The sequence below is a fragment of the Anopheles maculipalpis genome, chromosome 3RL (genome assembly GCF_943734695.1).
Source record: "Anopheles maculipalpis chromosome 3RL, idAnoMacuDA_375_x, whole genome shotgun sequence".
In the NCBI taxonomy this organism is placed as follows: Eukaryota; Metazoa; Arthropoda; class Insecta; order Diptera; family Culicidae; genus Anopheles; species Anopheles maculipalpis.
In genome coordinates this window covers 82,653,945-82,679,714 of record NC_064872.1, presented here as the reverse complement: position 1 = coordinate 82,679,714, position 25,770 = coordinate 82,653,945, and the positions used below count along the sequence as shown (strand labels likewise).

The 25,770-nt window shown below is 42.9% G+C and overlaps 2 protein-coding genes across 2 annotated transcripts; one reads left to right on the top strand and one right to left on the bottom strand.

Moving 5' to 3' along the window:
• The first annotated feature begins 539 nt into the window (after nt 1–539).
• Nucleotides 540–1,886, top strand: LOC126563137 (ADP-ribosylation factor 6). The gene is made up of 4 exons (XM_050219762.1): nt 540–640; nt 732–887; nt 976–1,122; nt 1,727–1,886. The coding sequence occupies exons 1-4, from the start codon at nt 559–561 to the stop codon at nt 1,867–1,869; spliced, it is 528 nt and encodes a 175-aa protein (XP_050075719.1). The 5' UTR covers nt 540–558; the 3' UTR covers nt 1,870–1,886.
• A 13,214-nt stretch (nt 1,887–15,100) lies between these two features.
• On the bottom strand, nt 15,101–16,533 carry LOC126562189 (NADH-ubiquinone oxidoreductase 49 kDa subunit-like). Its single transcript, XM_050218631.1, has one exon. The coding sequence runs from the start codon at nt 16,531–16,533 to the stop codon at nt 15,121–15,123; it is 1,413 nt and encodes a 470-aa protein (XP_050074588.1). The 3' UTR covers nt 15,101–15,120.
• Nucleotides 16,534–25,770: the final 9,237 nt, after the last annotated feature.

The window sequence follows — 25,770 nt, the reverse complement described above, 5'->3', positions numbered from 1 at the left end:
GCCTATGCCTTGTCGAAAATGCTCTGCTGTGGTTTGCTCTAATCGTCTGAATTTCAGCATTCAAAAGATTGTACCCAACGTTTTAGAGAACAGTTTTGTGGTCATTGGTGGGTAAAAGAAAAAGGATGCGCTGTACACTTGCTCCGTTCGTTGTGGTTTGCATGTCGGATGCTGTTTAAAAATCGATTTCCACCCAACCTATGCCATTTCTCATCTGAATCCGTTCAATAACTTAGGATTATGTTTCTTTCTCTTATTCCAGTTGCAAATAGATCATCAAGAACAACAACTACACACCATCACAAGGTGGAATATGGTGGTGGTGCATTGAAGATAGAGGGAAAGCGCTTAAGGGTGGTGCACACAAGGACGGGACGAGTCAGAACGACGCTGACGTTGACGCTGCTGTGTGTGCATCGGGAGATAAATCAACAACGCGTGTTTGTGTACCGTTCGTGTGTTCCCCGGGGCGCCAAACAGCAGCATCATAAGCTTCTTACCTTATCGGTTACCCTACCCTTACCCGACAACATAAAACCACATCTCTGATTCAACAAGATGGGGAAGCTGCTGTCGAAAATTTTCGGCAACAAGGAAATGCGAATCCTGATGCTCGGGCTGGATGCTGCCGGGAAAACAAGTAAGTGTGGTGGTGGAGCACCTCGGAATTTCTAGGGGTTGTGAGTGAAGCGCATATATCGTTTAATCATTTCCGTTTTCATTCGTTTCAGCTATACTGTATAAGCTAAAGTTAGGTCAATCGGTAACCACAATTCCAACGGTCGGCTTCAACGTAGAAACCGTAACGTACAAGAACGTCAAATTTAACGTGTGGGACGTTGGTGGGCAGGATAAAATACGACCACTATGGAGGCACTACTACACGGGTAAGCGAAGCATTTTATAATGCCAAAACAAGAAAGGAACGATTCCGTAATGATCTCAATACTTGTTTCTTGTCGTTTTTTTTTTCAGGTACGCAAGGATTAATTTTTGTAGTGGATTGTGCGGATCGCGATCGGATAGATGAAGCGCGACAGGAGCTGCACCGGATAATAAACGATCGTGAAATGCGGGATGCGATCATACTGATATTCGCCAACAAGCAAGACCTGCCAGAAGGTGAGCAAGCAGTTTTGTGAATCGTGGGGTTGAACATCGGATTATCGGTACTTTACTTGACAGAAAACGGGTTGAGTAATGTGCGCCTAGAGACACAGTTGTAAGGCGACTAGCCGTGATAAAGCTACGCAAGGCAAAGACTAAAATGAACAGGAAGTTGTTTATATTGGACGCTCTGTAATCGGGTGGGAGAATGAAATTTTGTGTGCGCAATGCAATATAAGAAGGAACTAGATTAGATTAGACACGCTATCGGTTAGTTTTGTACTGAACACCACGCGGTGGGGAATGTATGAGCGCAGGGTCATAACCGAAATATTACGTGATGAGCGATACGTTACCTTTTAGTGTTTTGTGGCTGTGGTGTGGGGTTTTAATCTACCAATTCATGATGAGTTGTTTGCGATTGTACTATTACCGAGGGCAATAATACTGAAGGTAAAGCAGGAAGTGAGATTAATAGTAGATGAAGTTGTCCGTACAAGGCAATGATGAAGGTTCTTCGGTTATTAACCTTTACACGCTGAATTTGGTTTTGTTCCATCGAAAGATGTAAAATCAGTAGAATTCTAATGCATTTCCAACCCGATTTCTTTCTCTTCAGCAATGAAACCTCACGAAATTCAGGAAAAGCTTGGCTTGACGCGAATACGCGACCGGAACTGGTACGTGCAGCCTTCCTGTGCCACCACCGGCGACGGTCTGTACGAGGGACTGACGTGGCTAACGTCCAACCACAAATTATGAGAATAATTGTAAGCATCGCAGCAAGGACGGGACCAATGGAATCGGGTCCGTGATTGTAGCAGCAGCCGCCGCCGCCGCCGTCATCGCCTAGCAGCAAGAGCAGAACATCCACACAATATATTTAAAGCGTATGCAGAAAAGCAAATGAAGTCCTCAGCTCCCCCATTTTCCCTTGCCCCCTGTTCCGATTCATTCGTCACCTTCATTTCCGCTCACTGTGTGTGGAAGCATCAAATACCTTGCCGCTTGTTTGGGTGAAATGAACACATTATCCTTATATCATATAAAAGTAGGACAAAAACTAGAGAGTAGATTTGCTGCATTACGGTGGTAAGAGTTGCAGTAAAAAAAAAACGGAGGAAAAGAGAGAGAGAGATAGAGAGAGATAGAGAGAGAGAGAGAGAGAGAGAAAGAGAGAGAGAGAGAGAGAGAGAGAGAGAGAGAGAGAGAGAGAGAGAGATAGAGAGATAGAGAGAGGAGAGTACAAAATCACTCACATCTAATCGTGTGCTTTCTTCAAGTGCGCCAATGAATGACGGACGACGATAAAATAGAACTCGTTCCATCGTTTCCGTGGTGCAGAATAATAGCAAAACGAGGGTATATTAATTATCTAATTCTAATCTATCAAAATTCATCCTATAGGAGAGAGAGAGAGAGAGAAAAAACAGCAAGAAAAGCTAAAAATATCGTTATACATGCATTCATCTCCTCCGGCTAAGAATGAGGATGGAATGCTTCTCTGCGAAAATTGCATCGTGGCAATAAAGTAACGTCACTTCTGTCTTTACATACATACGTACAGAACACACACGGCTATGTATGTGCGCATATGTATGTAAATAATATACATATATAGAGATACAGTAAATAAGCGTAGTCCAATGGTGTAATGCTTGTTAGAAGAGTCGTCCCAGAAGGCTAAGCCACAGCGTAAAGCTCTAGTGAACCGATCCTTATTATTGCCTTTTTCGCACGATCGAACCCGTCCCCGTTTTTTATTTCTATCTGATTGATGATCGCAACAAGAGGCGATGTAGCTTGTTTATCTTTCGTTTGTTGAGCTCTTGACACTGTCATTGCACGTGTTTGAGTTTTGGAAAAAGAAATATCATTAAATTATGATATAAACCTTCCGATATAATTTTGTTACCCTTATTTTTGTATGCTGTCCTCTTGGTGTGTGCTTGCGATGCGTAGCATAATAAAGGGAATTACAGAAAGCATATGCCAAGCTAAGAAAAAGTACCATAAGACAGTTCTTCGTGTTTGAAAACAAATGGCCTGCAGGAAGCAATTGATCAGAAATTGATGAATTAAAAATCCATAAATAGCCCTTTTCCTGTTTACATCTTCGTTCTTCCCCAAAATGGTCGACATGAAGCGCCTGGCTGTATCGGGCGCAACAGCAAACGATTCGTTGTGTATGTGCGTGTGGAAACGAATAATTATTCTATCACATTTCGCTGTTAAAAACAAACAAAAAGACCACAAATAAAAAATAGTTCTGCCGCATCGACATAATGAAAATCGCTTTTCGTCTCGAACTAGTGGATACAGAATTTGAAAACGCAAACAAACAAAAAACACCACATTAGAAATCACAATTTTACACACGTTTTACTATTACCGCGAGCCGATTACTATGCGGAAACGAATGGAATCGAATCGAACTAGTTTCGATGAACTAGAATTGAGTGGTTTAGTATAGCTAGGCGTCACAATGGCGGTGAAGCTTTTGTGCGACAATTAGTCGATGGAGTCGAAGCGTTCGGTTAGGAATGTTGGCATCGATTGAAGGGGTGAATCGATCCCTGGTATGTTTTGTATGACCATAGCATGGATTTGTGTTGCTTGTTTTTGCCAAAAAAAAAGCGTGTTTGGTGATAGAAAACTAACAGCTGGCAATGAATTGACGGAAATGCGGCGCTTTGCTCCACAACTCAATATAACTTTATTAAACGAAAGTAATAGAAAACGATCAACATTAAATTAGGTAAAACAAAATGGAAAAACGATTAGCTCGCCCCGTTCTTTGATAGTTGAATGTTCATTTAATCTGTATATACCATAAACACACACACACAAAACAGTTACGATATATGCAACATACCGTAGATCGTCGCCATTTAAAGGGCAAACTTACCCGGACCTGTGCGTAAGTTAGCAAAGCAAAGCATTAAACAACACTGTGCTGCACCCTCTGATAAGAAAATCAGCCTTTATTTACGTTTCATGGCACATACGAATGTATAGTGTGTGTGTGTGAGTGAGTGTTTTCTTCTGTGTACATTCTATAGAGCCAATATACTATAGAAAACAAGCAAAACTGCGTTTGGTAAAGTGGTAACTACTTTACTCTCGCTCACTGATAAAAGATATAAGGGATAGAAGATAGAAAAGGTGGGGAGAAAAACCAGACAATTGGAAAATTCCGAAAGTAGCGATCGATGCACGATTATGGACGCGGGTGATAAACAAGATGCGGAAGGGAAGTAGCTATCAACACAGGATACAAGCAGAGCGAAAGGTGGTAGCGTTAGATTAGAATGCAAGTGTTTAGGAAACTTGCTAAAACTGTCGGAAAACTATGTTTTATTATTTCTGCCTGTGAGAGAACAACGTTTGTAAATATTATTGTACGGTAAAAGAGAAATAAAAAAAAAGAAGAAAGAACAACAACAAACAAAGCAACTAATTGATACTATGTAAGAGTAACAAAATAAAACGAATGGGAAACAAAAAAAAAACGGAATGTGTTTTTATTATTGCTTGTCTCATGAAGGACTATGCCGGTATTTGCTTTCGAAACATTTTGTAAATCTTTAATCAACACTTGAATGTTTGAAATACCTTCTAAAATAATTAAATTTATTAAATAAGAACTGATTTCGCTTATACTTATAAAGAGTTCCACTACCGTTTGAATCAAACTTGTGGAGAGAGAGATAAAGAGACAGAACAAAAAAGCTCTCGGATTGTTAGCTCTGCGCGAAAGAGAGCGCAATAGAAGCTTTGCTCGTTAGCATGAGACCAAACTTTCATTCGTTTCAAAATGGAGAAGCTTTTCATTTCACCGAACCAGTTTCCATTCGACAGCTAAAATGGTGAAATATTTCACATTGAAATTGTGTTTCAAAATTATCAACGGGACGTGCACTACCTGTGGGTTGGTTTTAGAATTTTATTAGCTTAAAATAAACGGTAAAATGCATTATTAAATAGCTTAGCAACCGTGACTACATACTATTCAGGATAAGAGCTCGTCAGTCAGTTAATTGGTTAGAAACTGTTGGACCCATCTCCTAAGGACTTGCTTAATCAATTAAACTTTTTTTGCACGATTTAGCACGTCTTAAAGACTGTCTGCTTAAGTTATGAAAAAATTCATTGCCATTGTCGTTCATTGCCGTGCTGTCCACAAGTGCTGCGAGCTAGCATGTCGGACAAATTAGACGAATAGTCTTTGTATGTACATAGTCCTAGAAAGTGATCGAGTGATGATTATCCTCCTCAACTCCCATGTTGATTATGTTATCAGTAAAGCTAACAAATCACTGGATCTGATTGTTAGGCTACCGTTTAAAATCCGTGATCACCTCTGTCTGAAGTCTCTGTATTATTGTTGAGATCCATCTTCTCCGGAACACATAGTCTTAGTCTGGTCTCTTCCAGGTTTGACCGCAATGGCCAGACTGAAGAGTTTTGAACGCAAAGTCTCGCACTTGATATCCCTTCTCTCTTATCAGTCCTATTCCCCCTTACGCCTCTTCTCGACATTTCATCTGCACATTCCATCCAGTCAAACTCACTGCTGCTCAAACGACCCCTTTTTCTCAAGGCTCTTTCAGCTTATACTTAAGTTTTAGGAGGCAATTTCATCACTTTACTAACACAGAACAAATCAGGCCAATAGTTCACAAACAGTTCTTTTTTATTATTGTTAATAATAATAAATAATTGCTTGCTTCATTATCCCATTAGTCGCCTAAATATGCTCCACCAATCCCTAGGCCCCTTTGCTTCAGGGGTTTCAGCCGTGCCTTCGCTGGTGAGTTCTACCGTGGCAGCATTTCCATCATTGCGGGAGGCAGAAGGTTTTTTAGACGCCTGGCCGACGGCTAGCACTGCAAACAGAGCGACGAGCAGGAGGAAAGCGAAGGTGATCTTCATTTTGACTGGCTAACAGGTTATCCACAAATCCACTTTAGCTGAAGATAGAATACAATCTCTTCTAGTATTTATACGTCTGCCTGCCAGCTTCCGTAGCAAAATCGCACAGTGTGTGTACAGCTGTGCTTCCAGCAGTGGTGCTCAAAACATCCGACCTTGAAAACATGCTGCGCAAACAGAAATTCAAACGTGTGCCTACAGAAATTCGTTGCGGAAATCCGTACGGTGGAGGTCGTTCACCAGTAGTGCGATGAACAAATAAATTACTTGCATTTTTTCAATGCGATTCGAATTGAAGTATAGGTACGCTCAAAAGCTTCAGTTCAATACGGAGTTCATATTGTATCAGTTGCACTCAGTTTGATCATTTTAAATCTTGCAGCTGTTTACATTGGAACATTGGAAACGCAGTTCGTTTGGTAAAATGTAGCTGTTTTTATAAGCATTTCCATTATTTATTAAATTAGGTGATTGTCTAGCGACATTGTGTCAGTTGGACGAGACTTAATCAAATACTGTGTGTTAAGACTGCGAAAAGCCTCGCTGATTATTTTTTTCTCTGTCTACACGTAAGTTTGGCATATATAATTTGATTTTATTTGTAATATTTCGCTCACAGCCATTAAGATTAATTTTTCGTTACCACACATCAACTGTTTAATTTTCCATCATTTTCATGTGATTCAAAATTTCCGTTTCCGCTATTTTCGCGTTTAGATTCAATTGGAAAGCGGTAATTATGTACCGCGCACACACATACACACACTGTATTTACACCCTACTGGCAATGGAATTAGCTCAATCCCCACCCATAATCCATTGATGAAGTCTATCCATTCGTCTGAACAACGGCACCGACCCGGCAATGGCAAATAGGAAATGGGATCTTGACGGGACAGATAGTATTCACCGTTCCATATTCAGTCTCCCTCAGAGCAATGGGAAACATTTCGCTTTCGGATGAAAATGATGCCAGTAGTGACTGATGTTTGCCGGAAGTCTTATTCTTCTGGTATGAACCTTGGGGAACTTTCCACGGGCGCCCGGGCGCCTAGTTCCGGTGGTGTTTTGTACAGTGAAAACAGCTCGTAAGCGAAGCAAAACTTTCCTAACGAGCATTTCCTTTGCAACGGCTCGGGCAGTGGGCCAACAGGAGCCGGTTTAGTGCATGTAAGAGTAAGAACTGTACACGTATGTGTTTGAGTGGATTTTGGGAACATAAATTTGCGTGTATTCTGTGTAAGACTAAAGTAAAATTTGTGCTCAAAAATGTAAGACATTATGGAAGAATAGTGCTTGAATTCGAGGGTGGACTAAGAAGGATAAAGGTTAAAACTAAATAAGGCAGCTTTAGCAAGGGCTTTCAAGTTAGTATTTCTATATTTTATGCTCGCGAATTTGTACTTTAAACAGAAGCAAACGGTAGAGCCATAAACCATGCTTTCAATTTAAATAATGCATCAAGTAGAGTTAACGAGCTACCCGCTGAAACACATCCAGTACTCACTCGCACCGATATTGAAACATGAACATAATTAAAATGAAAAAGTCTATCATACTGTTTCACAATGTTTATTATAATTTTTGCTACCTCGCTCCTATCCACTTCAAGCAACAACAACAAAAAATGCATCCACCATTTCGTCAGCCTGCAGCAAGTAAATCGAAGCACTAGCTACCATGCGCCTCCATCACAAACCGGATCTCCGAGAGTGCAATGTTGAAGTATGCCTGCCAAGTAAGATCAGCCAGAACTCATCAGCACCATAGTCGAGCCTCCCTCCCCTTCCCCTCCTCCCTATGATGCCCTTGGATGCCTTAAGCTGACTTTGTCATTTCCCTATGCGAAGCAAAGTGCCGCTGCCGCTCTCTGCAACGATCGTTCATCATTGATTCTATGCTGGCGGCGTGAGCACGGGAAACCGGGCGAGAAGGGTCGCTGAAGGTTGTCGCCGTCGGTTTGGTTTCCGTTTTCCGTTTGTGTCAGTTTTCGTGCTCAACCCGCCCTAGAACGTGAGGACGTAGAAAACTATTTCTGTTTCGCTGAACCAGACGTAATCGCGGCAACATGGTTTCCGGTTCGCTTTTTTTTCCGTTCTGTTTTTTATTTTAGTTTATTTTGCAAGTATGTTGTTAGTTTTTCTACTTTGTTGTCGTTTGATTTTGCTGTCGCGAGGTTTATTCTTTCATTGCTATCTTTTCTACGTTCCCAGACGAGATTTTCAAGTTTTTTTTTTGGTGTGTTTCTGGATGTTGAATGTTGAAGCTTCTTTAAAGTGTTCGTACAATGTGCTATTGAAATGATATTTTTCACAAAATTTAAATAATATTCCTGTTTTGTTATTTCATTTCTGCTTTTGATTTTACTAATCCGTAACTTTTAAATTAATTTTACAAGCCTCTGTTACATTTTTATTGATTATTTTAACCTTTTATTTTATTTAGCAGCTAATTACTTACCTTGCTAAGACGCCTTAAAGCGTTCCTTTAATTCTCATGTTGATTTTCATATTTTTTAAGCTAGTTTCCCACTCTTTACTCTACACTTCCATTCGGCATACATCTTAGCCTCAAACTTTCCTTTCCAAATTACCTTCCTCATCTTCTCCCCGGCCCACCAGTAGCTTGAGACTGCCTGTCTGGCTGCCTGCATATTTGCTATGTTATTTATGTACCGAATGGTTCCCCTCGTTGGATGAATAAATTTCGCCAGCTATTTATTTTGTTTCGTGTTGTGCTTTATTTCGACCCTTTTCCTTTCGCTAATGATAAATATTGCACCGGAAGGTTGCTGCTTGCTTTTGCTGTGCAACAGCAGTGACGATTGTGCCGCGGTTTGGGTTATGAATGTCTGCACAAATATTTAGCTACCGAATTCCGGTGATTACTATTTGTCCAACTTTTCATCCGGCTGTCACCAAGGTTTTCTTTTTGTTGTTGTTATGGTCTTTCTTTTTAAAAGCAAACTTCCTGCTGTGGGTGTGAAGCGAAATACCTGTGCATAAGAGAAGCCCGAACACGGCAGCTCACCGCTCGCTGTGGTACGGTGGGTAAAGTTTTAATGTCTGATTTTCGACACGGGCTTCACGGTCTCTTTCGGTGGTGAAATAATTGAAATGTGTCGTCGCTGGTAGAAGAAAACATTGCCCGAGGCTAAAAGGATTTGGTGCTGCACTCGCGTCGCACGTTCGTCAGGATTCGGGCTGGAGGCAGGCTTTCGGATAAGGAAGCAAGAACGGCCACGGTTGCTATGGTATGTAAGCCACACACGCAATGCAAAGTCGACGATGGACGTGAAAGTGAAAATCTTTCCCCACGACCACCACCGGGAGTTGTTCCCGGGAGACTTTGGCAGTGCGGGCGAGCTTTTGAATGTGCGGAAAGCTGCCGTTGAACAGCAGCCAGCAGCAGCAAGTAAAACTTTCAACTATTTCCGTAACGAGCAATGTCGGAAATTTGCGGCATCCCCCTGTGGCACGGGTGAATTTCCCTTTTTCCCGTTGTACTGCTACTGTTCCTGCCGCTTTCCTGCGTTCGCTAGTGTTGCTGCTGGTGGTGATGATGATCGTGGTTACCATGGCGTTAAGTTCCATTATCATCGCTCCGTGTCAGTACCGCTTACAGGAGCTGCTCCAGCTGCAAACCTGTAAACTGTACACCATTCTGGCAAACGTGCGCTTCGGGGGCTTTAAGCTTCAACCAAGGGTGCACAGTAATCCTCCCGTTTTCCGGATCAAACCCGACGTTCGAAACGGGCTTTTGCGCGATTGTGGTTTTTTGGTCGGAGTTTCCCTTCCAGTGTTTGTGTGTGTGTGTGAGTAATGATGAACGTAGATGCAGTCATCAGCAAACTTACCGTCATCAGGTGAGACTTCTTTTACACGGGCGTTTTTCCTTTGATCCACGGTGGACTTGCGCTGCAGCGAATCGCTAATAGATTTTAGTTTATCTTTACCCACATCGTGCTATCACACTGGCAGAGTTTGCACGAAGCTAACAAGGCTAGAAAAGTGAGTTTAGAGTTATTGTTTCTAAAACCCAACACTACCCAACTTACTAATCACGGCTTACACGGCACGTGGTTAATGAGCGAAGATTTTTAGGGGTTTGGTACCGGCGTAACTGCTTGTCGTTATAATGAGTTACAATATCTTGGAGTTCCCTAGTGTCCTTTTTACCATCATGAATGACCCTGCTTTTTTGTATAATTGATGTTGATTGAAGATAAGAGTTGCTTTGAGAAACGCTACAGCTCACAAGAACAGTTCCAACTGGCATTAAGTTGGACGATGTAAAAATATTTCAATTGGAATCTAATGCAATAAAAAATTAATGATAAGCATATCTAAAAAAATATCTATCATTCTCCAGGAGTGAATCTGAATCTCCTTAAAGTAGGCAATCTGCATGTTTTTGACATCTTTTTACAGCACTCCATCACGTCTGACAGGATTGACTATTCAACGACGCAGTGTCAGCAAGTCTAGTAAGCCATTCGATGCCCAGCGTGATCTAGTAGGTCGTTAAGAAAAGAAGCCAAGCATTTATTATATGATTTGTCAACCAATATACATAAATTAACTTTCTGATCTTTCTTTTGTTGGTCTGCTCTGATCTGATTACGTCAATGAGACATGGCCAGCTCGCCAATCTTTTTCCCGGAAACTGGGATAACTTTTCTAGGACTGTGTACTCCTCCATCTAAGGTAGCGGCACCAATCTCCGCGAGCATTTACTACACTTGATCCAGTCAAAGAGATCGTTGAGATTTGTCTACCTCTGTAGGATAGTAGTCCGGAATCCTTATCACGTGCCTCAACCATCGTATCCTCGTAGCTTTGACCACCTTCACATTCTCTCCATCGTCAAACAGATCTGCAAGTATCTTGTTTATTCTCCTCGTCACACGTCCTGCTCGTACTCACTGCCAAAGAGTGTCCTTAGAATTCATTTTAGTCCTGTCGACATGCTTTTCCTGTGTTGCTTTAGTCTTCCTGATCGCTGTAGTTTGTGGAGTCCGTAGCAGGCACGATTCCGCTGATCAACGCGCAATCAGATTTCGTTCACTGTTCGATGTTACGATCGAACCAAGGTAGCAAAACTCCTCTACCATCTCTAGATCGCTCTCCATTGACTGATGCACTGTTTTCATGACAATTATTTATAGCACGGCCAGAGTCTGCAGGCTTGTTATCGTCGCATTGATCCTCAATACAAGTCTATCGATCGCGCATTTCAGTTGGGTTTACGCTACCGCAGATGCTTGTGTTATGATGAAATTAATAAAGTTTTGGAGGAGTTTTTCAATTTTTTTCAATAATCATTTAAAATAACTACTTAATGCTTGTAATCGCATTGAAATTCTCAAAAACTAGGTTAGAAAATTTGGAAAAATAATCGAAAAAAACTCGAAAAGTTCATAAACTTAGCTTCAAATCTGTTACAACAATTCACGCATGACCATGGTGGCAATCCTCACCATACACGATTTACGACCAGCTTCAGATTAAAATACGTTTTTAATCAGCAGTACAAGTTTCACGCAAGAGTTGACTGAAACAAACCCCCATTGGCTCCGGGGTCTTCAATCGAGCTCATGCCATGGCCATGCTCGACTTCATGCAGACGGAATCATTCCACACACTGGTGTACATTTATCATTATCTCTTGCCAAACAGCAAACACAAAACCCACGGTCATACACTAGCGCCAACATGCACGTTGTTGCTATCGTTTGCCATATGGGACAGGTTCTAACACCATGAAGTACGAGAGCAGTGGAGGTAAAAAAGGCAACAAGAAGTTCACAATAACAGTCAACCCTCGATTGGGATTGAAGCGCGACGGGGGGTTTTTTTTTTTTGGTGAAAGCAAATAAGCAAATCCCACCCAAACCTATGCTCGTCGCTTCAGTCTTCCGAGCGAGGGAAAACGTTTGTTATCATTTCCCTGCCAGCCGCTGTTGTCAACCGATGGGACGAGGTTTTCGTGATCTCGTGGTACGGGTCCTACGGGCGAAATAGTAAATCCTCGTTAGACCGTTTTTCACACTGTCGTTTTTTTATTATCTCAACACACGAAGCGTCCGACGATCTGTCACTAAAAAAAAACTTCCATCAACCGTTTTAAAGACCGACCACCATCAGCGCACGGGTCCGCTCGACGAATTTCGCATTCCGCAGTTGGAACATCCCAGTTCGAATCTGGCGGGGGTTTTTTTTGTACCGCCGATGGCTAGAAAATGTCTATAAGAACAGAACGAGATAAATATGCAGAAGATGAATGCAATTTTGAATGGAAATATTTTACCATGAGCCGGGTGAAGAACAATGTTTTAAATGTGTCCCCAGCGAGCACTGTCAGCGCAGTGTGTCAGACAGCTAGTGTCGGGTCGGGCCGGTGAAGCAACGTGGTAACAGGTTGACAGGTAGAGAAAGATTCCGCCCAGGTGAATGCTTCGAGATGGAGAAAAAATGCATCCCCCACTCACTCACACATGCCTTTATATAGTGTGGAGCAGGATTGCTTGAAATGTTGCCCCATGGATGAGAAGGTAATGGTCAAACGGAAGTGTCACCAGAGCGTCAGCGTCGTCCCCATGCCGGTAGAAGGAACTATTTCCGATTGACACACACACACGAACACATACACTGAGTGGTTCGTGTTTGCTGAGAAACTGGCCCGGGTTTGCTTACGCAATAAGATTGGAGAGGTATTTTTTAATTGGAATCCTTTGTAGCAGCGGCACTCTGGTACGGTTGCAGGTGGCTGTTATTGTCTACGTTGTGCCTGGATGTTCCGGGATAGTCGTGCGTGATACAAGCGGGCGGCTTTTATGAGTTTTATGAGGCGAAAAAGATTATGGCACACGTTGGCGTGCCGATTGCAGTATGAAGCGTGGCGTGATTTTTGCCGGATGGTTCAACAGACATTTGCGGAATTTCTGCCCACCAATGGTCACTTTATAGATGCCAGAAATTCCATATCGGTAGGAAGTTTTAGCTGATGACGATATGGGAAAGAATTTTCATTAATAAATTAAGGAAGATATTCCTAAAACTGCTTCAACGAAGACCTTAACGCCCATAATCTCTACAACGCGACCAACTTCACTAGGACAAACATTGTTCGTAATTTGTAACAATCTTTGCAGTGCTGCAACGCCATCTGTCGGCAAGAGTTACAAATCAAGGTAAACTACATAAGAGAAAACCTCAAATCCTATTCTCCTGAAGCGCAGCGCCAGTGGAAAATGTCCGGAATCAGTACGGAAGGAGGAACTCGTTTATGTAATTAGTTTAAAAATTACTAAAGATCAACCCGGGCTTACGTTAGCGAAACGAACATAATCAACCCTAGACACAGGGCCACAGGGTAGTAGATGGCCACGGGTGTGCGTGTAGTATCCTTCGTAGGGTGTAGTAAATGTCATCTCTAGTGACGTTCGCTTACCGGGTTAACAAAGTATGTTATCCAGAGAGCAGCCATGCTTGCGATGATTACGTCGGGAAAGTTGCGAGAATCACACATCGGTTGTGGTTTGAACGAGGCGGAAAACAGGTTAGGGTTAAAGGTTGATCACTTCGGGTTGATTGCTGGTTTTGTCGCTGGTGGTGTAAGTAGGCAATACACGTGACAGAGACATGCATGTGTTGTTGACTGTGTCCTCGACTCCATCGACTACGTCGGGGAAAAGTTTGTACACGATTGTGTTCTTTGTTGGTGTGTTGCAGCTTAAGTGGTGTTGTGGTATTGTTCGATCGAACCACCAAATTATTCCGGCGCTGGTAAGACGGAAAAGTTGAGTTGAAAGCGAGTCGTTTTATCTTACCGAAGATTTGAAACTGTTTCAATTGATGCACAATTCCATGCATTTGTTCGAAAAATTTCAATAAACTATTTATGGTTGCAAGAATTTACTTAAGCACTCAGACAATTGGAGATTTTTGGAAACGCGGCTATTCATTCATACATGGCACCATACCAAATAGCATAAAATATACTACTACAATTGTCTACTTTGGTTTAAGAGCTATGAAATATGTTTAATTATGCCTTACTGTAAAAATGGTAATCATTGTCTAAGCACTGTACTTAATCTTCATGCTTTGTATAGTATGTTCGACCAAAATGATGAAACTGGCCAAACAAATAGCGTAATAACAAACAAGCTCCACGCGAAAGGGCAAGCACATGAGGCAATATTTCTACTAGCACCAAATTCGAGTCGAGGTCGATGCCATAAATTTCATCGCCAAAATCACGATCGCTCCAAATCACGGCTGTTTTATTGTTACTCGTTGTCTACAGAACGGCAGAGTCAGCCAGCAAGTAGCAGCATCACGAGACACCGGCAGGATAACAACAACAGGTACGAATCTGTTGCGGCAAAAATGGCCCTTATGTACAGAGCGTTATGTACTGAAGCGTGCTGTGTTTGGTTTAATGGCGGCAATCAGGCGACACCGGCCGGCAAAATAAACCAGCGTACAAAATGTGACCAGCACTTCGTTGAGAGTTTAGCTGAACGATATTCGCTGCGTTTCATCGCTCTCCTGTTTGCTCTTGTGCTTGGTTGTTCAAAAGGATTTGTACGAAGCAATGTTACGTTTCGAGTGTGCTGTGGCCTCCCTTAGTCTCTCGCATTTTCACGCATAAATGTTTCGTTTGAAAACGGTTGCTTTTGCGTTGCTGTTTACGTGTCCTGAGAAAGAATTTTCTAACCGCTCACTAAAACAGCTGAGATGGTTGAGGTACTCTCTGTTTTCTTTCGGTTCGGGGTTTTCGTTCGGTTTTCCCATCGTGAGTTCCGAGGACAAATGAACTCAGTAAGGACTTTCCTGAATGAATTTTTCATAACATTTGCTTGTCTATTTCTTGCTACATTCAAGTGTTCGAGGCTACATTCAAGTATAAATGGAACTAGATAATGAGATACATTCAATTAAATCATGGATTACAATATTCAAACAGCTTTTGAACTGTTTTTGATTCTTGTTTTGATGTCTTAATTTTGTTAATAATTTATCATGTTTGTAAGTCACCAACATAGAAAAGGGATCACCCCACTTGAGTCGTTTAGCGATCGATTTCACCAAACACGACGTCAAGCGTCCCGATGATTGCTACCACGTCCGCCAGCATGTGATGGCGACCTATCTTATCCAGTGCGGCCAGATGAGCGAACCCCGGTGCCTTAATCTTGCAACGATACGGTAGGCTGGAACCATCCGACACTAGATACACCCCAAACTCACCCTTCGGTGCTTCGACCGCGGTGTAAGTGGAACCGGGTGGTACCTGAAATCCTTGCGTGAACAGCTTAAAATGATGAATCAATGCTTCCATCGATAGTTTCATCTCGCTCCGGGACGGTGGTGATATCTTGGCGTCATCCGTCTTAATCTCACCGGCCGGCATCTGGTTAATGCATTGGTCGATGATCCGTAACGACTGACGCATCTCCTCGATGCGGCACAGGTAGCGATCGTAGCAGTCACCCTTCGTACCGATCGGTACATCGAACTCAACCTTATCGTACGCATCGTACGGTTGTGTCTTGCGGAGATCCCACTTGATGCCGGAACCACGCAGCATAACACCGCTGAAGCCGTAGTTTAGTGCATCAGCAGCCGATACTACTCCAATGTCGGCCGTTCGCTCAATCCAGATGCGGTTGCTCGTCAGCACGTCCTCTACCTCATCCAGCCGTTCCGCAAACTTGCACGCAAAATCGTAAATGTCATCTAGCAGCCCAAGAGGAAGATCCTGCGCGACACCACCGGGCCGGATGTAAGCGGCATGCATGCGTGCACCCGACACACGCTCGTAGAACTCCATCATCTTTTCGCGTTCTTCGAACAGCCAGAAGAATGGTGTTAGTGCGCCCACATCCAAAGCGTGCGTACCGATCGCCATGATGTGATTGAGGATGCGTGTGATTTCGGCAAACAGCACCCGAATATACTTGGCCCGCACTGGAATCTCGATGTTCAGGAGCTTTTCTACGGCAAGTGAGTAGCACTGCTCGTTGCACATCATCGACACGTAGTCTAGTCGATCGAAGTAGGGCAATGCTTGGATATAGGTTTTGTACTCGATAAGCTTTTCCGTGCCACGGTGCAGAAGACCGATGTGTGGATCTGCTCGCATCACTGTTTCACCGTCCAGTTCCAGCACCAACCGTAATACACCGTGCGCTGCCGGATGCTGAGGTCCAAAGTTGAGCTTCAAGTTACGCACGGTTTTCTCCACTGGGGCGATCTTGCTGTTCCAGGGCGGTAACTTCCAGCGAGAAGTCACTGCATCCGGATACATTACCGGACCCTTGAACTGCTCGATGAACTCCTGATCCGGGAACCACTTTCCAGCGAATCGAACCGGTTGACGTAAGACGGGCAAAACGGTACGATGTTTCAAAAGTCCACCACCGGTTTTGTAAATACTGATGGCTGTTCGCTTCGCGGCCATATTCAGCACGTAAAATACCATGTTTTCGATGTCTAGGAAGAGCTTACGGACGGATAGTTTTTTTTGTTAAGTTATTCCTCTTGGAGTTCGACTTTTCCTTCTTCTAAAAATCACAGCACAGCAGAACGCAATGACAGTCTGTTTGACAGCTGTCAGTTTGAATGTTTTTCGACGGTTAATTTTTGTTTGCATTTTGTACACCCGAAGATGATTTAGTATTGCACAACATGCATAAGTCTACAATATTTATTTGTCTACTCTTCATTGCGTTTTTTCCGAAAATGATACGACTGCTAAAACATTCTCACCGGCACCATATTTTTGTTCATTCGATCGATCGCTCTACAGATGGTTGTAATGGAGAGGGACCCGTTCCGACAACGGTAACTCACGTCAAATTCGCTTTCTCTCACCGTAGAATTCCTTCACATCGTAATATCCTGTGCCGAGTGTCGAGATCCTGAACCGGGAAGATGCGCCATCGTGCTCGTGAGCAGTTCCGTCGTGACCGTTCAGTCGTGCAGTTGCTGGCGGCCATCTTTCTGTTGGCTGGTGCCGAAGTGTGTTAGGAAGCGAAAGTGAAGATAAATGTATTAAAGGTGTGTTAGTTTGTAAGTGTTATAAGTGGTTTAGAATGAATAGGAGCAATTCATTAAACAGTATTCAACACGATTGTTCACACTTAAATATTTGAATATCAAAAGGCTTATCGATTGTGTAGTATCAACGTGTTGTAGAGGAGTACAAGAGAAATGTATTAGCACAAACAGGACGGACGAAGCAATGCATGCATGCAACGGCCGGCGGGAGTGTGCACAAGGATGCTGTCAAAAAACAAAATGAACAGCTCACGCTGCAGTGCATCATGCGATCAGTGGGAATTTGAAATGTTCAAACGCGTTTCATAGAATAAATGAACTGGTAGAGTGCAGTATCGCCCGGAAGGTTGCAGATAAAATTGAACTGAATCATAAGTAATAGCTATTTATTTTATTTTGTTTTTTTGGTAATCTTTATATTTGTTCGGCCAAATTTCTGTGCTTTTTTTCTTTAGAAAAGTAGATCAAATATTCATGAAAGATACCCAATTTAAAGCCGGTAATTAGAGATTCCGTTTGTTTTTTTTTTTCATTCTTTATAAAACATGTAAGGGTTTACCTCCATTTTGCGCCACACAAACCAATCGGTGTGATGTGCATCTTGGGCTGTATCTCCTTTTTGTTTAAAGTTGACAGCTATCCTCCTACAGTTCGTTTGCAACTTTTCCAACAGCATTACAGCTTGAGCCAGTTTTTCCGGCTTACCCGTGGGGGAAGCTTGAGAGTGAGCCAAGAAAACCGACCGCCTGCCAGAGTCAAGCCAGGCCGTATCGGTGGTGTCGTGTAGCATATGACAGGTTGACAGTGTGTATGTAGGTGTGTATGTGTGTTTGGAATCAGTGTGTGAAATCAAATCGTGCACAAGAGCTAAGTTAGTAGAGACCGTGGTGAAGTTGCGAACCAGTGGCGCGTTGGCGTCGGCTGAAAATACATCTAGGCCACACTAGACGAACGGTATTGCATCCTCCTGTTTTGACATTTGACTTCACGGTGCGAATGGTGGCGAAAAGGAACGGTAAGTAAATTTACATTCTTGCTACATCTGGTGGGAAGCGTACCAAGTACATGTGGGGTTGGATTTTTTTTGTCTTTTCGTAACTTCTTGCTGAAGTAGTGAAGGAATACTTAATGGTAACTAGGTAGCAAGTGAAAGGAATAAGACATAAGACATCAAGTGGAATAAAGGGTGTTTGGTTTGGAAGCGAACAAGGATGCAGTTCCCCTGTACCTTAGGTACTGGTGTACGTTTTCTGTACTATCCCCGCAGCACTTCAAGTCCACTCCAAGTGTAGCTGAGACCAGCGAAAGACTATCCCAAGCAACCCCGTACGAGCAAAGCCTCCTTTATTTTTGCTACACTGGCAAACTAATGTGAAGCGAGAAAAACCAAGCAAAAGAAAGTCAAACATGATGCATATGCACAACAAGCAGCAAGGGATGCTCCACTTTGGCATTGAACCCAAATGCAACTCTTTGCTGGGACGTCGACTAACCTGACAAACAATAGATCTAACTTAAACGTGTATGTGCGCGTGTGTACCGGTCCCATGACATCCATGGTACGTGAGGAGCGCGCGTGTAAGTACGCTCAAACACAGACAGTTTTATCTCGAGGCCTCACGAGGTGTAGAAGAAAGACCTTCCTCTTTAACAGCAGAATCCTCCCGCACGGTTCCTCCGCAGGCCATTGATGTGCTGCTGCGATGCGTCTTACGGGTAGATAGAAAGAAAACAAGCGTAGCCCTTGAAGCACCATTCAAGGGGTAGTAGCATCCGGCTAAAAGAAAAAAAATTGGACCCCAATAGCATCACATCATGCGTTCGATCGCAAAGAGGGCTCCCGCCGAAACGGGGGCGAAGGTTTGCCATACTCCGACTCGCAGCAAACCCGTTGTTTGTAATCATAATAATGGATATTATTGTGCATTCGCCGTAGGGGACGATCGCATGCAATAGTAGTGGATCGGTAAGGGTTGGAAGGAGCGCTTTTTTCGGGGAGAGAGAGAGAGAATGTACGAGTATATGTTTTGATGGCACTGCTTCTAGCTCTCATTTGGTTCTTCTATTTCTGGAACAAAACTGCGGCTCAGACAGGGTTGGGTTTTCGAGAGGGCTTTTTTGTCAAAATGAATGTCCATCTCCCCGCTTACGTTGCGCACACCGAAAGACTCTTCAAACTGAAGTGGACGAAGCGGGAACAAATCCTTTCATGCGGCCAAGCAGAACTTTGGTTGCGCGCGCTCGAGCACGTGCCGGAACGTGAGCGGGAAGCAAGAAAAATGACAACGAATCAAAAAACCAAAAGATGAACACGGCAGAGCGCTAAGGAAAAATCACACCAGTCTCCAAGCGGTTTGGAAGATTCATAATTTGTGCTTACGAAAACGATTTTGGCTGAATCAGGAGGAAATCCTTTGCGGAAAAGTGTGCATAAGTGTTGAGTATTTTGAACAAACATTTTGGACTTTGAATTATGAAATCGGAATGGAATTAGTGGCGGCACATTGGCCGGTGAAAAGGTTGAGTTAATCATGTGTTTGTGATAAATAACTTAATTTCAAATAATTTCTTGGGTCGAGGAAAACACTATTTAAATTACATTGTTTTCCTGACATGATGAGGTACATTTTGGCGATCTTGATTTCATGGAAGGACCCTGAAATAAGATAATTTTCGAGCAAGTTATCGAAAAAATCAACCACTTCACACATGAAATCGACCGTCAAATGCAAAAAAAAAGCAAAATGAAGTCTCGATTTGAGGTTATGGTCGCATCGTGGCCATGATTCTTATTTTAGATAACCCATCAAGGCATTGTATGATCAATGAAAATGAAAATAAGGGATAAATTCTTCAACCTTTTACCCTTCGTTTTAACAATCATTGGCTTCAAACTGTACCAAAACATAAAAAATTCCAACTCCAAACAAATCTCCGACATTGAAGTTGAGGGAAAAGGTCACTGCCAAAAGCTGCTATCGACCGGCTAGAAAGATTAACCCTTCGCCACTGAAAGGGTGCAAAAGGAGCGAGATTGAACTTCGAACTTCAACGCAGCGCTAGGTGTTCAGCAGAGGTGTTGGACAGGTGTGCCGATTGAGGTTAGGATTTTGAATCTTATGCTTGATTCAGCGTACGATGGTTACGACTAAAACAGAGCTCAGAAAAGAAACGGAAGGGTGGGCTTTTTTGTTTTGTCCTTGCTACAGAATGCGTAAATATTAACAAGCATGCAAAGGGGTTTCTTTTTTATTGTGTGGGATATTTCGTACGATGGGCATCGTAGCTTAGGGTTTCAGGCTCTGTCGGTACAAGGAGAATGATGGGAAGCGTACAAAACACACTGGCGCACTCGCCGGCTTACCTCAAATGGAGTTTGTACGCTGGGAATGTAAATAAGGCTTTCTGGAGGACAAAAAAGCGCAGACCGACAGACATGAAACAGGGAGATAGAGTAAAAAAAGCGAGTTCCTCCTTACGCAATTGTTTACACACCCAAGTCCATTGTGTTGTCTGTTCATTGTGATCTGTGCTTGCACGAGGTGTTCTTTCCTTTCTTTTTCTACTCTCCAATTTTACCACCCGCAGTGGTTGTGGCAAATGATTATCCTTGTTTGCAGGGCGCATCAACTTTTCCTCCATATCCGCCGCCTAAGGGCTTAACCCAGAAAGAAAAGGATTGGTGCGTGTTTTTTTTTTGTTGCCTGCTGCTGCTGCTGCTGTATGGATGAGTAAGGTTTCGAATGGTACTTAGCCAAGCTCGTGCTGTGGGTTTCCTTCTTCTGTTCCCAAACCCCCGAAAAGAGAGTAAAGAATACCATCGGTGACAATGTGTATGCTCTCAGTTTCCACTTTCCTAATGGAACGCATACACCGTGAAGCATCCGGCTTTATTAGCGACATTATGTTACAGGATGTGTGTATCGGTGTGTATGTAGTCGAGAAGATTCTCCCCAAACCCTCCTATTACCAGGGTCCTTCTGTAATCCCTTTCCGGAAACATGTGTAGACAGTGATTTTTTTTTTCGAGAAAGGTAAAAATCAATGGAGAAGCCTGGTAGGTTGTTAGTACAATGTCGATGGAGACGCCCGGTAGGTTATGCCGGGTACGAGCATGAACATGAATGGGTGGATCCGTTGAAGCGAATTGTTAGCACCTTGCAAGGATTAGGTACTCATGTGTCGCTTCAAACCATTGGATGAGCTGAGCTGCTGGTCGCTAGTGGTTCGTTTGAAGCATAAAATGTCAATACAAGGCTAATATGACACAACTCCGTACAGATGCTGAGCGGTTTTCTTAGAAATACTGTACGGAGGAAAACGATTCACCATCGGGCACGAATTAGCTTACCCCCAAATTGTGTACAACATGAAGCGTTCCTGAATGTGAACAATTGTGAGAAAGTACCTTGCATTCGGTTCAGGGCACTGTTTAATTACGAACGCAATTCGGTCGGGCTAAGAGATGATGGGCACACGGTCAGGTAGCCGAAAGTATGCTGTCCATCTCCATGATCCCTCAAATATAGACACAACGCTGTTGTGTTTGAGCAGAAGCACTTGTCTCGATGTTGGCACTTAACGATTACGGTAAGATGTTTCGTCTGTTGCTACAAGTGGTACTAAAGTTTGTTCATTCCGGATTGGGATAAATGGTTTGGGGAGGTGGTGGTAAAAATGGGACCATAGATATTGCGCCCAACTGTATCAAGAAGCTTCGGAATGGAGTGATAGTAATCTGCACAGATGGGCATGAACGGTGGTAAAACCCTGAGCGGATGAAGTGGGTTGGGCAATTGGTTGTACATGATTTTGTAATACTTTTTTATCTGTTAACAGAGGTTAGCTTTTCTAGAGAATCTGTTCTCTTCTTTGAACAGTTTGGTTAGAAGTTTGTAGAATTGAAAGTTAAAGCACTTTGAGCAGGCGGGCTGAAATCGGCTCACAGAGGCTACGGATGAAAGATTAATTGAACTCATTTTACGGCAAACATGAAGCATGATGGTTCTTTTGATTGATTGCAATGGTTTGGGGGAAGAATGTAAGCGCAGCAGATGTTTGGAAATTTTAAAGAACTTTAGATCAAAGAAGATTCATTTTTTGGGTTGATTGTGAAGTTCAGGCAGGCTCGGAAACATGGAATGCAAGATGTAATAATTTAAACTACACACAGTTTAAATCATCACCATCAGATTAATTTCACTTGCTACGCCGCGAAAAATAAACCTTTGCTTTTCTAAAAAAATAAAATCTCCATCACAGACACAAACTTTAGCATTGGCCCAACACTATTTCCTAGCCCGAATCACTGGCATGTCAGCTGTCACATTTTGTTACGGTTGTTAAATTTTCAACAGCCGATAAAACAACAACACACTGTCAGTGGACGTGCGTATCCGTTTTTTTGGTCACCGATTTCTCACCCCTTGGATGGATTTCAATTTGGCCATTTGACATGAAAGTACGTTTAAGTATCGCTTAGGGCAGGATAATAAACGCGCAAAGCCAGTCGAAGCGAGATGCTGCTCACAAGCGCAGGCCATGCTTCATTAATTAGACAAGTGAAGTAAAAATGCGGCACCATCCCGACGGTACAAGATGCTCAACGTTTCGAACATTCCTTCACCGTCCAATGACGCACGGTAGAAAGTGTTTCGTTGATGTTGCTTTTGGAAGCACCGATAGTACCCAACGGAACGGACAACATAAAAAGGTGCTTTCCATCGCTGGCAGGCACCTCGCTGCGATGGGAAACAGCGGCCAAATGTACCGGGCGCTCGTGATGATGGCGATTTGTGCAGGGTGAATACCGATGTAGGCGCTTTCAAGCATGAGGTATTCCGGCATAATGAATGGGTTGTGCTTTGATCGCACCGCTCGGGCAGTTTGAAGGCGGAAACGAGTAAAAAAAAAGGAAAGAATGGAAAAAATCCAAGCTCACCGATTTGCAACTGATAACAAACGGGCTATGAATAGTATCAGATTGATTATGATAAAAATGTTGAGCAGAAGCAGCAAAACAAGCGCACAAACTGGTGAAGCTTTTGAAAGAGGGTTAAAAATGAACAGTGGGAAATCATCACACGGCATAGCGATGAGCATTTCGGTTTTTCGTTCCTTCGCTCACGCTGATCCTTTAATCCTGGACTATTGCTTATCGGTAAGTGCAGCTAGAGCAAAAGCTTTAATCTACATTTAAGGGAGCATGGTTGTTGAGCTGACCATTTCTTCCCTTCGCTAAAGCTCCGGGTTTAAAAGAGGCTCTTTTGAGGTATTAGCTTCCAAGTATTGAGCTGGCTGTGAGAAAATCGTTTTCAAATACGTTATCTATCAAAGGTTCGAAATGGAACAACGAGCTCCCATTTGGCCGGATACCGACAACGAGTGCGAATGATGGCTTGCGTTGCCTCCTGGCATCCAGGTTCGGTACAAAGTCGAAGCTAGATGAGAAGCAATTTGTACCAGTGTATCAGCGCGTCTGGCCGTCTGAACGACTGCCAGCAGCAAACGCACCAGACACAATCGACTCGTGCCACAGTTCAGCGGAGAAGTTGTTCAGAGCCGTTGGTTGACTGCTGGAGTAGTTGAAATGTTGTAGCAGGAAAATTGTAGGATGATTGGAAAATTTACATTTAAATGAAAACAACATCCGGATTATTTCCCATCCGGGTCCTGAAGCGTGTTCGAACACGCTCGATTTTCGATGATCGTCTTCATGAGCTTTTTTTTTTTGCTGCCCCGGAATGTCAACCCGACCCGGATGTCCGTCTTCCAATGGGGATTGATTGTGGCACGTCTGGTGTGTCGGTTTTTTTTCTCTCCCTGCATCAACTCTTTAGGTCAATGGTTGTTGATTTTCAACCGCTTATTGAGTTGCTGCAGCCAGGTTTTATGTTCGCTGCATAAGTGCAGATGAGAGTGCATAATACCGGTGTAGTAAGATAGATGAGCGGTGATTTTTTTTAACCTGCTCTCTACGATGCACTTCACTGTCACTTGTGGGATGTTCTTGTATGTTGATGTGAGGGTTGTTTTTTATGTTGTGTTTCGGAGCCAACTAACGGACTGCTGTTTTAATTGTCGTCCTGTGGGATTACTTGTTCGGTCCGGTGAACGATGGCTTTCGGTTCGATGGGTATGAATTATTCATTCGTGTTGCTACTGCTGCTGCTCGAGACGATAAATATGCTGTGCCGATTTTATTGATGAGGCAGATGCTGGGTAAGCATGCATTTTAAACCCGTATGAAGGAAAGAAATTGATAAAGCAAATAAAATGAGCCTTTTCGTGCAAACAAATGGATAACTTCAGTTTTAATAGCTGTGTTGGTAGTTATGATTAATCGTCACGAATTAACCAATAATCTTTCTGATTCATCCAACAACTTTGTTGATGACTGGTGGATTCTTGAGGTTATAGAGCTATAGCACATTTATAAACATAATAAATTAATCGTTGAGGTAGTGAAACACGTACTGAAAATTTTAAAAACAATGCCAAAATGTTTTACTAAAAGTAATCAGAAATGTTATTCAACGGATGCTACGAAATATTTGCAATGTAAAACATACCAAAAAAAAAAAAAACATAGAAAACCATCTCAAACTTTTCCTTAATGGCAGTTAAGAAACGGTCTAATGCCAAGAGTGTTTCTTAAGCTACACGGCAAAACACACTTAAACCACCCAATTTAACCGATGATTTATATGCTCATACACACCGTCCAAGGTAGCGCAAAAGCAATGGTTAAGCAAAGTTTAAAATCCCTTACGACGCACGGCGGACACCATTTTCAGCTGATGCTCACGGTAAACAATTTTCACATCCTACACCGCAATAATGCAAACCTGTAAAAAAAAAAGGTGTAGCGATTGTGCGATTTGTGTTTGGTGCGGGAATTTTATTTGGAAAATTTAATTTATCACACCAACCCCGGCGTTCGCCGGCGTTCATTGAGCGTTTTAGATATTAGAAGCGACACGTGTCGGCTTGTCCCATCGTGCAAACCATTACCGTTTGTGATCGCATTAGTGGTAATGATTTACAATCGCATCCACAGCATCTCCAGGCCTCTGGAGGACGTGCAATTTACTTTCCACGTCTCATGGTAAGCGTCCACCAGCCGGGCTGTGTGTGGGCCATAGAACAGATTTCCAAAGGAAGAAACAGATGGGCCTATGCATTAAATCGATGGTAGAATGCTTTGTAAGCCGTACAGAACTCTCTCTCTCTCTCTCTCTCTTCACCTCTCAGCGTCCTTTTCAAGCCTCATCTCATACATCTTTACTTACGGTGCAATCTCAACGCTTTACAGTGCGTTGAAAATGAGATAATAATGATTCCTGTCCCATATACCAACGCACCTCCGTACGGAAAGTTTAGTCTGCGTGTGTGTGCTAGTGGTTGAGTGAAAATTATCCAACCGAAGGATATCCGCTGATGCTGCGCTGGTTGTAAGCTTTAACATATGTGAACGTAGCAATATAGGACAAGAGCCAAGGGATGAGTGTATGGTAATGAGATTTTCACGATGTGAAAAGAGCGCTTAGAGGCATGTAATAATTTGCGTTTGTTTTGAGGGGCTATAACGTTTCGCGTGAATATGATTGATTGCGGTGCTAATTGATGGGTTGTTGAAGGAAATGACGCATTTATTGGT